The sequence below is a fragment of the Amblyomma mixtum genome, chromosome 1 (genome assembly GCF_055824585.1).
Source record: "Amblyomma mixtum isolate Tamu chromosome 1, ASM5582458v1, whole genome shotgun sequence".
Taxonomy (NCBI): Eukaryota; Metazoa; Arthropoda; class Arachnida; order Ixodida; family Ixodidae; genus Amblyomma; species Amblyomma mixtum.
This window is the reverse complement of record NC_143012.1, coordinates 198,930,892-198,943,168: the sequence shown is the minus strand read 5'-3', so window position 1 is coordinate 198,943,168 and position 12,277 is coordinate 198,930,892. Positions and strand designations below refer to the sequence as shown.

Here is a 12,277-nt window from a genome sequence, read left to right as displayed (position 1 = left end):
CTGTGCGGTGTCCTTCTCCGTACAACGTTTTCGTCTTAATTGTTACTAAAGGCTGAAACAATTCAAACTGAATACTAAACCCACCACCCATGCAAAAAGTAAACAACTAAGGGCCTGAAATCCTCAGCACAGGTACTACTGAAAGGCCGGGTAAAATTTCCGCTTACTAATGAGTGAAGTCGAATTAAGAACAGCGAAACGAGTTTGAGAATACCTAACTTGCGGCATCACGCACAATGTGGCGTTTGTTGTGCATCAGCTAGGCAAGGAGACTAGCATGAACAGTGAAATTCTCAATTTTTGTTTGCGCTAAACGTTGGATGCGATGTGGTGTCTTCGCGCTCAAAAAATAGGCGACGGGGGCTGGTGCCTTTAATGACACGATTGTACTTTTATCCCTGTGTACCAATTTACTCCGTGACCAGGCTGAATAGTCTCCAACTCTCTCCCACACATACGTGCCCTAGGGCAAGGCGAATAAGACCCATTCAGTGGCATGCGGCTAACAAGAAAACTGCATTGGTACTGACATTCTGTACTGCCGGCGTTATCTTCCGGCACCTGATCCAAGCATAAACTTTACGGATTCCATTTTTGTTTTGCTGCGGACGCCAGCACTCACAGGCTTTTACCTTTTCAGCCTAGTAGTTACCTGGAAGGAAAGCTTGTGCACGTGTGGGGAAATATTCCCTGCATTTTGTTGCACTGTACAATTAGGCGTTAGTAGAAAAAACACGTATCAAATTCTGAATGGGCTGTTTCTGGCCATAAACTCAGTTAAGAGCTGGAATTCGCCGTGGTGCATTTGTTTAGAACTTAAAGAGCATCAATAAAAGAACCCATTTCATCATTCAGCTGACGAAATACTCAAATTACTTTTACGAAACGTAGCGCAATTGATATATTCAATACAGGAAAAAAAAACTGTCTTAGGTTGGGCTAGCCATACCCAAACTACTGCAGGGGCCATGCGTTGTAGCGCTTCTGTTTTTCTTTTGTGCGATTGCCTTCGGTGAGGCTCATCTTCGATAATGGATACGTTCAGGCACATTGCCTGCCGACTATCAACCCTCGATTTAGCGGCAGCCGTGCTCAGGGATGTCGGGGCTAAATAAAGGAAACAATAAAGAAAGCTTACTACGGGCGACCCATGATGAGTGTTTCATTTGGGTATTTAATTTTAACATACTAGTTCTCATACCAAGTGTTAACTTAATATGCACAGTCCGGCACTGATATCAATCGTTCGAGGGGAACGCAGTGTATGGAATGTGCGACTTGTTTATTTATTCATTGGAAGGCCACATCGAAGATGCTTTCTTTGCTTTAAATTAGGTGGCTTTCATCGGAGAACACAATCAACCTGGAAAGAGCGGTTACATTGCCATTGACGACGTGACATTCTGGGAAAGCTGCAAGGCATACCATGGAGGTCAGTAGATGTCGAACGGTATTTTTTTTTTTTTGTGACAGCCGTCCTGATGTCTCCTCATAACAGTAAAACTCCATATTTGGGGAACTGAGTATAAAAATATAGCACGGATAAAAATTCGTGGTAGCGGCTCTTTCCTCGCTTTCATTTCTCTATTTCTATTGTTTTTTTTTTTGCTAACTCCACAACTTCAGATTCTTTCACTATCGATTCTAAACATCCCGAAAATCTAAGTATAAATCTAAGCGTAATATTTCCTTTCGTACCTTGTTTAGCGGGTTTGCTGTTCGTCACGTGGGAACTGCGGATAATTTTTCTGAAAGATATGTTTTAGCAGTAAACATAGTGTGAGTAAATCTCGTATATTTAACAGAGATGTCCATTTAAGACCAACAAAAAGCAATATTTTATCGAGCAGGTTTTCAAACGGCACTAGGTTTTGCTGAAGGTAAATATGAGAAATTTCTTGATCTGAGATTGTTATATCTCTCAGCGTAGAGCGGAATGAATGTTTTTTTATAGTGCTAAAAAAAGTCGTAAAGACTCGTTTTGTTTCTTATAACTTCGTGCAGAGATTCGACAAATAGTAAAAAAACACGAGCGGCAGGTCTACATGCGCCGATAGGGGTATAAAGGCGCATGCGCTAGGATTGCTACCTAAGACTTTTTTTTTTTTTGCTCCCTGATGTGCCCAGTTGCCTGAGGTTGTGAGCGCTGAAAATATTAGAAATTTAGAGGAATCGAATTTCGAAGTCTGGAGCTTTGAAAATTTTCGTAGTTTTTGTAGGTGGGCTGGTGCTAGTTTGATATTCAGGAGTTCAGGAGTTTCCTATCCGTGTCTTTTGTCAGTACTGTTCGCCATTGCTTGAAAACTCATCAGAAAATGACAGTTAACAGGTACTCTATTGCGTAAGGAAGCAATTATGCCCCAGTTTGTAGGTATCTGAAAGCATAATATTCTTTGCAATAAAAAAATGAATGTTTAAGTACCATGATAATGGGCAAGGCTTTTAAGAGTGTAGTTGCAGGTGCCCTTTTATTTAAGCCAGCTCGCGAACTTTGGGTCCGCACATAAGCGAATAAGAGCTGAGCGGCAAGCTTGTGTTCGTACCTGCGAGCTGAACATTAGTTCTAACGTCTTCTTTTTCCGCATGATGCAGTGCATTTTTGTAGCGAGGTGATCTTGTGTCTGTGAAGCAAACTCACGAGACACAATGAGCAAATGGAATTAACACCTATTATCCATACTTTGCGCGAGCTAAGCTGCTCTTGGCTTCTTGGGCGCAAATATTCATGCGCCGTGAGAATTTCTGAATGTTCTTGAAGTTCAAAGAGAACACCACAGTTACCTCCGTCAACATATACACAAAGAGAGGAAAAAACAACACTTATTTGATTCTTTTTCTTTCTTGCGTTGTACTTGCTTCTCCAGAGCTACCATCGGCTCCGGAGCCAACCTCACCACCGCCCTTGTGTGGGGAAAGCGAGTTCGAATGTGCAGGCAGTGGGCAATGTATCCCGCTGTCCCAGGTGTGTGACTTCAAGGAAGACTGCTCTGACGGAGCGGATGAAACCAGATGCGGTACGTCAACACTTCCTATTCCATGTTTTGTTATATCTAGTTGATCTCAGAAACACTGAGGGGGGAAAGTAAACTAATGCGACGGGCGGAAGACAACACCGTATGCCTGGGTGTGCCCAGTTCTTCTGAAGGAGTCATTTTGTTCAAAAAGCTAAAACCTCATACACAGTAGGAGACTCATTCCTTGTGGAGGACCGCTGAGAAATGACCTAATAATGAAAGATGAACTGAATTGCTGGATGTCTTTTCGAAGCCACATATCTTCAGTTGAACTGCTCTTGAACACACCCCTTTGAAAGGCTGAAGTGTAAGCGCCTTTAGCAGCCGCGTCATGTGTGCATCTTTAGAGTGTAAAGAACAATGGCTTATAGTAAGACTCATAAGAAAACCGCCACGCTCCGTGCCGCGGTTAATATATATGCTACTCGTTTGGATCAAGGCGTTTGAACATGAATACGGGAGAAGGGAAATAATGACGGCATAGTGCATTGTGCACGCCGACATTATAATTATTTGTTGCTGCTGACCGGGACAGTTATTCTGACGGTATTTTAAGCATGAAATGCTTTTAGCCCCTGTTGTCGGCAGTGTGGTGACGTCACGCCGAGACCGAGAGCCATCATCCGGGCACTGAAATCCACTCATCCGGGCACTGAATTCCAGTCATCCGGGCTCTGAATAAAAGGGAAGTTTATTCAACAGTGCAAACAAACAAAACATTGGAAACACACTCATGACTGAGGGCAAAACAAATGTATACAAAGTGGGTGGCCACCCAGAAACACCATGACCTTATTTTAACACACCGTACATATCACAAATTACAGCCTATAGTGCATAGAACGAACACTGGACAAAAAAGAATCAGCCTCCCGTAGCAACGACGCACGGGGGGGGGGCAAGGATCTTTCTCAGGGTGATTGGCCCTTTTAAAATTATACACCACCATCCTCGAACAAACCAGCATAGTCGGTAAAGAGAGGGGGGGGGGGGGGGGGGGGGGGGTCGGCCCGGCTAATACCGCAGCGCCGGCATAACCAGCCGACCTTCGCGCACGACAAAGAAGCGTGTGTGCCACCGTCGCAGAAACCGCGCCTGAAACGAGAACATCCGGGCACCGTACGAGACTAAACGAGATTTAGCGAGACTCTCTAAGCCCTCCTATCCGACCGGCATTCAAGCGCCGGTTGATCTCCAAAGGAATCACAAAAAATAACTGCTGCTAGTGCCTTCTCAATGTTTATCAAGATATCAGTCGCTGCGCTTTTGATAATGCACGGAATTATAATTTCCGATTTCTAATAACGCGTGCAAAAATCACATAAATCCCACGATACACTTCGGTGTCATACGTGATCTCTTAGGGGCTTCGCGCATCGAAGCAAAGCCGCGCAGGCGCACAGGGGCCCGGGGGAGAAGCGCTGCGTTCAAAGGGCAAGGCATCTCGCTGAACGGGTGGTGGCGTTCCTCCCTTCCTGTACGGTGCGGTTCGGGTGTCCACCGAGATGACATTAGGCCCGTAAACATTTCATGCTTACTCTACTCTCGGTTACGGGAGAGGCAGAGATTTTTATTTATGTTGGTTGTCGTCTTCATGCTGTTGTGTTTGTTATGGAGGTAAAAAATTGATAGACGATAACGATAGTCGGTAATCCAAAACTGGAGTGCAGCTCTTCGTGTCAGCCATCTGGCGTGTTATGCTGCTAGCCAGACTCCGGCATCTTCCCGTGGCAGCCTCGTTGCGGTTGACCATTCCTCAACTCCAGACATGGCAGGTGGCGTTTAGCTGAGCTGTACCTGCCATGGTTGTCAGGTGGCGTGTTACGCCGACAACGCCGACGACTATGAAGTGGTATCTAGGAACAGGCGCCAAAGAGTTTCGCTCTGAAAAGCGTTCAAAGCTCTTGCTTCAAGCTGTTTAGGTGGGCTTAATGCAGGTCTATAAAGCAACCGCGGAACAAAACTTTCGACTGTTTATCACGTTATCTCGGAAGTGCTAGGAGGCTACATCCCCTGTGGGATGAATTTTCTCCCACTGACTTCAGATTGCCTCTGTCCTCTACCAGCTGGGAGGACCTTATTGCTGAACACTTTCGAATATCTACGCCTCCTTTCCTGACTCTATGTTGCACACCTGCTACGTTCGCCTTCCCGTGGAATGCACTCCGTTGCGCTAAGGGGGCATCGCTTATCCACCCTTCATTCAAGTAGGACATCATTGAATCTCGTTTGTTCCCTGACCCACATTGTTCTATACCGGTCTTTTGAAGCTTCAGCAGTTAAGAATTAATTTGGCCTCCACAGATTCCGCCAGAGCCGGTGAAATGGACGATTTTTTTAGACTTAAATCAAGCTCGTGCGCAGTTGGTACACCCTGTGGGCCCACCACACCTAATCCGTACTCCATTCGAGAAGCGTGATAAGAGTGGATGTGTTTAAAATGCCTATTCGTTTTGTTTTTTTTTTTTTCAGAAATGGCTGAGTACTTGAAGAAACCCCACTTATATAGCTCCACAAAATAATTTTGAAAACAAAGCATACAATGAAAGCCTCAACGGCGGAACAAACCTTCCTTTCTGGTGCATGCCGTGGTTTTTGCTAACAGCCAGTAGTTCATGCCTAAGGGAACATGGCTCAGGGAGGAATGTGTCACTTTTATAAAACAAACTACACCGACTTGCCAGATTATTGATTAAAATGTACGCTATGGCCATTTCTTCCAAGGAAGTTCTCTCATGCCATCCAGCGGAAATAGCGGGTTTCGTTATAGCGGATATTTAAGGCTTTCTGAGCTAATGTACGAAGTATCTTTAAAGTAGGATACAGAACGAAACTCTGCATGACGAGAAATATTTTCTAGCGAAATGAGCTCCCTTAAAAAGACATAAGAGCCAGCAATTTCCGGTAACAGGGTCGATTCATAGAGGCATAGGGAGCGCGAGAAGGCGCCTTTGCACTGCACAACAAATTACTTCGCCCGACGCAAGAAAAACACCGCGGTGTAGACGGTGCTTCGACTGTAGGCTTGGTATGAAAAGGCTGCATTCTTTATCACTCTTCTTTGTTGAGTGCAGATAGGAAGAACGGTAGCGCAGTGAAGACGCAGAAGCAGAACTACATGCACAGCCAGTGGCGTATAGCTTATTGAGAGATAGTACAAAAGCCCTTGGAAAGAATGCTCTCTTATCGAGAAAGTGCTCTGTCACAGAGTTCACTGCGAGGCGGGCGATCCACTAGCATGAAGCAAGGAGCATTAAGGGTTACAGTTTTAGGAAGCAGCTATATATTTCTTCATTTTTTTTTTGCTCCCAGCCACTTATGCTCAGCTAACAGCAGTTTGACGGGAAAGTTCAACGCGTTAATGCCGTTAACGAACCGCGAGAAATTGCGCAACTCGGCTCCCGACCTTAAATGTAGTACTGATATTGAACTTCCATCTCTATCTGCTTTTACAGGAGCGTGCGACTTATCCCGGGACTTGTGCGGATTGGAAAATGAGGACAGATACACGCGTTTCGGATGGACCTGGACAACAGTGCAAGATGGGAAGAAGAACGCACTTTTCCCCACCACCGACAGCCAGAAGAGCGAAAATGGCGCCTATGCAGTGTTGTCACTGATGAATCCAGGTTGGGAAGATTAATAGACATGCTATATTAATGCTCGTGCTGTGGTCTTCTGGGTGCCGAATATTTGGTAACGAAAGGATGCACTCCTTACGCCTAAAAGTACTGTTGCGGTCAACATTTTACTAGTTATTCTTCCTTTCGCTGAAGCGCTAACCACGTCAATATATAACTGTGCTGCGACTTCGTTCTTGTGTCTTTAGGACCGAATATCATGGCTGCAGGAAGGTTATTATGGTCAACGCCTGCCGCACGCGGCCTTGACTCGCAGATTCTTGGTCAACGAGGCGCATACCGCGCAAAAATAAAGTGGGAAATAAAGATAGAGGAAATCAGCAATGAAATGAATAATGCATCGCTGTTATCTTGCTCTTGTTTTTGCGCGTCTATCGGGAATTCTTCAGAACAGGCATTGCTTTTCAGACGCCTGCTGACAGAGAAGTGCTTTTCGGAACTGACAAATTGGTTTACGGGCACCTTTAAACCGTGTATCACTACACTAGCTGTTCATTGTGATTTATTTTTGCTCTCTTATTAGGTAATTCTAAGAATTTAAAGCGTTTATTCTTCTGTTATCCTATGTAAAAAACGTTCTCTATCCATGTGTGTCACGCTGAATTGAATTTTAGCTTCAATCAGCCTGGAAGCACGCTCTCTGATTGGCGTTCACGGTGGCAACACGTGCTTGCATTTCAGATACAGCAGTCTGATATTTGTTTGTACAATCAGGACATTATAAACTAAATAAAAAATAATTAGTGAAGAATGGCTGAAGGGCTACACTGGGTGTCGCACCTTTTGTAAATTGCAGCTGTGCCACGGGGCCATGCAAGGACCCTAATAACGCCAAAGCTGGGAGAGATCGCCCATTCCTGCGTTGTACGTTTCCACGCCTTCGTACCGAACAAAGGCAAGTGCTTCCTTTTTGTCGCTGCCACGTTACTGGGATCTAAGTAGCGGGCATGGAAATCTTGCTAACGGAGGGCACGTGAAGCGTTAACGTAGGTATCGTGATGAGATTAGTGCTGCTTACTCGCTGGATGAGCTGTACATTCAGTTCTAGACTGTTACGGGCAGATTCGGCATTACATCTCTTTCCATTCCTACAAATATATCGGTAGCTTGAAGAGAATAAGGCAGCATGAACTGAGGTGCGTCCAACATTTACGACACAAGCAAAAAAAAAGGAATGCTTGTGCAAACAATAGAGGACTAATTGGCAAGTGTTTATGCATGCTGATCGTGGCTTCGTTCAGGAGAGAAGGAATCATTATTTTAGTTAAACGCAGGTATCAAATTATCTGCGTTTCCTTAAACAGGCAGGCAAAATATTACAGCAGAAACAACATTAAGTGTTGCGAAATCGACCTTGGGATACGAATGTAGAAGCTGAGAGGAAAATTCGTGGGCGAAAGCAGATATTTCACACTAAAAACAGAAGTTTGCAAATGTCTGTATATCACGGGGTCATCTTTTATGCTGTCAAAATAATGACATTTCTTATTTCATTCTTCAGTTGCATATTCTCCCATATTATAGTGCAGGACATTAACAAAATAAAAATGCATGCTTTTTCCTGATAAACGCCCTACGCACTTTCCTTTGCCTTCAGAACTATGTAACCCCTCAAGCACTGAAAGCGTAAAATGCATAAACCACAGCATCCTATCCACCTATTAAGCGGCAAAAATTATATAATCTCAGCTGGAACGCACAGCAGTTGTTCACGGTCAGATTTTCAGTTGGCATTAGCACTTCCGTTTCATTGAAAAGAACGTCAACATGATGTGAAGCTCGTGTTTTACAGACGACATAGGAAAAAAAAAGCAGTCGCAGTGACTGACATGAGAGGTTACAACTGCCGGTAAAATATGTTACTACCTAGATACTAAATGCAGTTAGCATGTGCCAGATAACGTTTTCTAGCTCTGAGTGTAGCAACATTACTATCTTCAGCAACATACCACCACTGGAAAGCAGTAATCCAAGCTACCTTAACTTACATTTAGCATACATCCGAAAAATGAACTCTAAAAGATGTTGAGTGGTGGAACGTTTCTAGGAGGAACTGGCTTGTGAAAACATTCCGTCGATTTAGAAAAAAATGAAAAGTGTTTAATAGTTTTTCTTGTTACAATGTGGCGCGCAGTCGTTACGAAAAAGCAGCCGTACAAGAAGTCATTTCAATGATAATATCCAGGGAAATTTCTGGCTGCAAAGTTTTTGACACCACTAATTGCCTATTCTCAAGAAAGGAATGAGAACTGAACGAACATGACCTTAGCAGAATTTAAGCTCATGACCGGCGCATTGGAAACCGAGTGCGCATATCAGTTATCTACATCAGCACATGTTCCTGTTTAACACAGGGTAGACTTTTATCTATACGAATCAGAGCTGTTGCACGGGTGCACTGCTTGAATTTTTATCAAAAGTGTTGCGCTTTCGATAAAAAACATGGTGTTTTGTTGGCATGTAGTTTCAAGCAAGCCGCGATAATCCATAAAGCATAGGTATGAGGTATGAAGTCACGTTCCTAGCCGCAGAGGAACTGCCGAACAGTATTCACTCAACGTCCGATACTTCGTAACGACAAATCATATTGCACCTTGTATCGTATCTTAAGTTTATTTCTCACACATATGATTACAGGGCTGCCTCGGGACACGTTAAAGTGAATGTTTTCCTTCATTATTTTCACATAGATTGTCTGACATCACGTAACTGGCATTTGCACGATCCGACCTATACAATAGAAAAGACATGACTTCAAGCAACGCTGTTATATGCAGCTTTCCAGTTAATAGTAATCGAATGTTCCGGTCAAGCAACCTATCGTAAATTATTTTATTCATGGTAGCACCGATACTGTGCACTAGGTAAGCCCGCAGTAGTTATAATACGAAACCAGCGCTCTCGGCGCCTCGGTGGCTCAGTGGTTACGGCGCTCGGCTGCTGGCCCGAAAGATGCGGGTTCGATCCCGGCCGCGGCGGCCGAATTTCGATGGAAGTGAAATTCTAGAGGCCCGTGTACTGTGCGATGTCAGTGCACGTTAAAGAACCCCAGGTGGTCGAAATTTCCGGAGCCCTTCACTACGGCGTCCCTTTTAGCTTGAGTCGCTTTGGGACGTTCAACCCCAATAAACCAAACCAAACCAGCGTTCCCTTTCTTTCTTGAGCGCCAGAAACCAACGAGCCCATCAGTTCATCCTAAGCGCTTTGCGAAGACGGCCATAAAACTTGCTGTGGTTGTTTCGCACATAGAAGAATAGCTAAGCAGATGACGCTTGCTAGAGCAGCACGATTGATGCGCATACTCGTTCCCTCTCCCGATTTATGTTCTGCTGCGCAGGGAAGTCGACGCTCGCGCAGAACTTTTAAAAACAAGTGGCAGGCTGTACATAGCAAGTACCTATCGGCTGCCATTAGCGAACACCACGTTACTAGAAGAGAAATTTTTGTTTCTAGTTAGGGAAAACTGAACCTTCTATTGAAATGGTGCACGAAGATATCGATACTGACGCTTACTTTTCGTAACGCTGCCGCATCTTATTTATAAAATGCTCTCTGCGCTCGCAATGAAGAGTTTTGCCGCCCATAGGAAATCAGTGGGGCACATGAAGCATTCGATACATCAACGTAGTATATGTTCTGCGTGAAAGCGCGAAGCAACTGCTGCCCATCAGCGGCTGCAATGCTGCACATGCATCACGTGGCGGCAGCAACACACACTAGAAGTGCTTCTTTAGATTCTTGGGCTCCGCGAAATGGTAACATGAAGGTATTGCTGACAAGGCGGGGTAGTAACAGGAACTACCTTCGTACAACTTTTTTTTTAACAGTGAACGACGTAATAAGGCGGGAGGTAGTTTCATGACATAATTTAGTGATATCCTTGGAGCCCAGTTTTTTTTTCAAACTTAATTTAAAGTTAAATTCTGCCAGAAGAACGAAGTAGAGCGAGACATACACAGATTCGAATGTCCCACATGGATATATTTGAAGCGCCCATCTGAGTACGATGGTGTGCCCAGGATTCAGACTTTAGTAATGGTCGATACTGCAGGCGCAGACAGGGAAAGAGAATGTCAAAAGCTTAAACAACACCAAAGGGGCGCATGAAAACATGCTAATATTTACTGGTGTCAGTTATGTTCACCGGTACATAAAACATTGATTCGAGACAAGAGTTGAAAGACGTAAGCAAGGGCCAACTGGTCGAGTTTCATAAACAACAACAGCAATACAGCCGGCTATAAATGCGCTTGATTGCAGAAAAGCACAGCCTCAGTAAAGGGTTCGGCAGATGATGCGTGAGCATGTGTTTTTCTTCACCTTCGCCTCTTTTTTTCTGAAACCTGCATATGCATGCCACCGCTTTTATCGCTTTTCCTCGTCGTATCTCTACTCGGCTGCGACGCTCCGAACCAACCCAGCTTACCCGTATTACTCTACTCACACAAGACAAAATTCTTGCTCTGCGTTGGTGCATCTGGAGGAGTGCTTTTCCACTAATACTTCGAAATCGGATTGTGAACGGGTTGAACCCCTCTTTGACAACAACGAATCTTTCGCTATTAACCTCATCGTCCTACGGCTAGACTTCAAAGCACCATGGGGTGTAGGGAGTTTGGCTATAGTTGGGATAGTGGCCTGAATAAACTTCAGGTTCTGCTGAGGGTGCAAATTCGCGCATAAAAATGAAATTCAAATGCAAACAAAACACTGTATGGGTAGAGTAAAGCAAATTTATAATTCTCATCTTACTTGCAGGCTCTTCATGGCTGTACTTCGGAGTGTTGCCGCCAGCGACCAACAACACCGCACGTGGAGTAATGGCAATATTGGCGACGATACCCGGAAGCAGAAATATGGGCAGATGGACGAAGGTCACAGTGAAAGTTGGAAACTGGAAGGCTGGCGCCAGAGTGAGCTGTTTTCTTTTTATCCAATGCAGCTTGCGCAAAACGAGACGCGTAGCTAATATTACTAGCCACAGGTTATAATATGCCTTAGTAGCGTGGTCAGCAGCTAAGAAAGCGTAAAGGCCTGCAATTTGAACAAAGCATGTCTTCTTGTACTAAATGAATAAATGAATAAATGGTAGGAATATAATTAACAGTCGAAAACAGAGATTCAGGGGCGCGAAAAAGTGCTCACTGCAGCATGTTCGGGGCACATGCATTCACCTTGTCCTTGCGAGCACGCCTTCCTGAAGGACTAATCATTTCTGTAATCGAGACATGCCAATGGAATTTAGAAAAAAATTCGACCGCACTCTGCCGTGCTGTTGCTGATCTAGTCTGCGATGCCGCAATTGTAGCGACTCGGGCTGACTATATGTTACAGTGTGTCGGCATATTGTTTCACAGTTTCGCTTCTCTGCCAAAGTAGTGATTGGAATCGAAAAGCGTGCATTGCATTTTATGAACACCGCCAACGCAATGAAAGCCAGAAAACTGTCGATTCATCGTCGTCGCCACTTCCTCTACCGGCCTCTACCGGCCCTCGCTCTGTCTTGTGCTGAAGCCGTACCCTGCCTCATTTTTTTTCTTATTGGCGCTTGATCTAAATTATATTTTGACGTTTTTTTTTCCGCCCAAGTTCATTTATTTTCATTGGTTTAAGCCTGAGATA

General features: G+C 44.5%; 1 protein-coding gene across 1 annotated transcript in view; it reads left to right on the top strand.

Moving 5' to 3' along the window:
* LOC149370514 (MAM and LDL-receptor class A domain-containing protein 2-like) overlaps positions 1–12,277 on the top strand; it is a 187,835-nt gene that overhangs the window by 142,765 nt on the left and 32,793 nt on the right. Inside the window, exons 43-46 of the mRNA XM_089577899.1 lie at positions 1,336–1,432; positions 2,865–3,014; positions 6,470–6,643; positions 7,452–7,550. Of these exons, the coding sequence (XP_089434025.1) occupies positions 1,336–1,432; positions 2,865–3,014; positions 6,470–6,643; positions 7,452–7,550 (520 nt within the window). The remainder of the gene's footprint in view (positions 1–1,335; positions 1,433–2,864; positions 3,015–6,469; positions 6,644–7,451; positions 7,551–12,277) is intronic.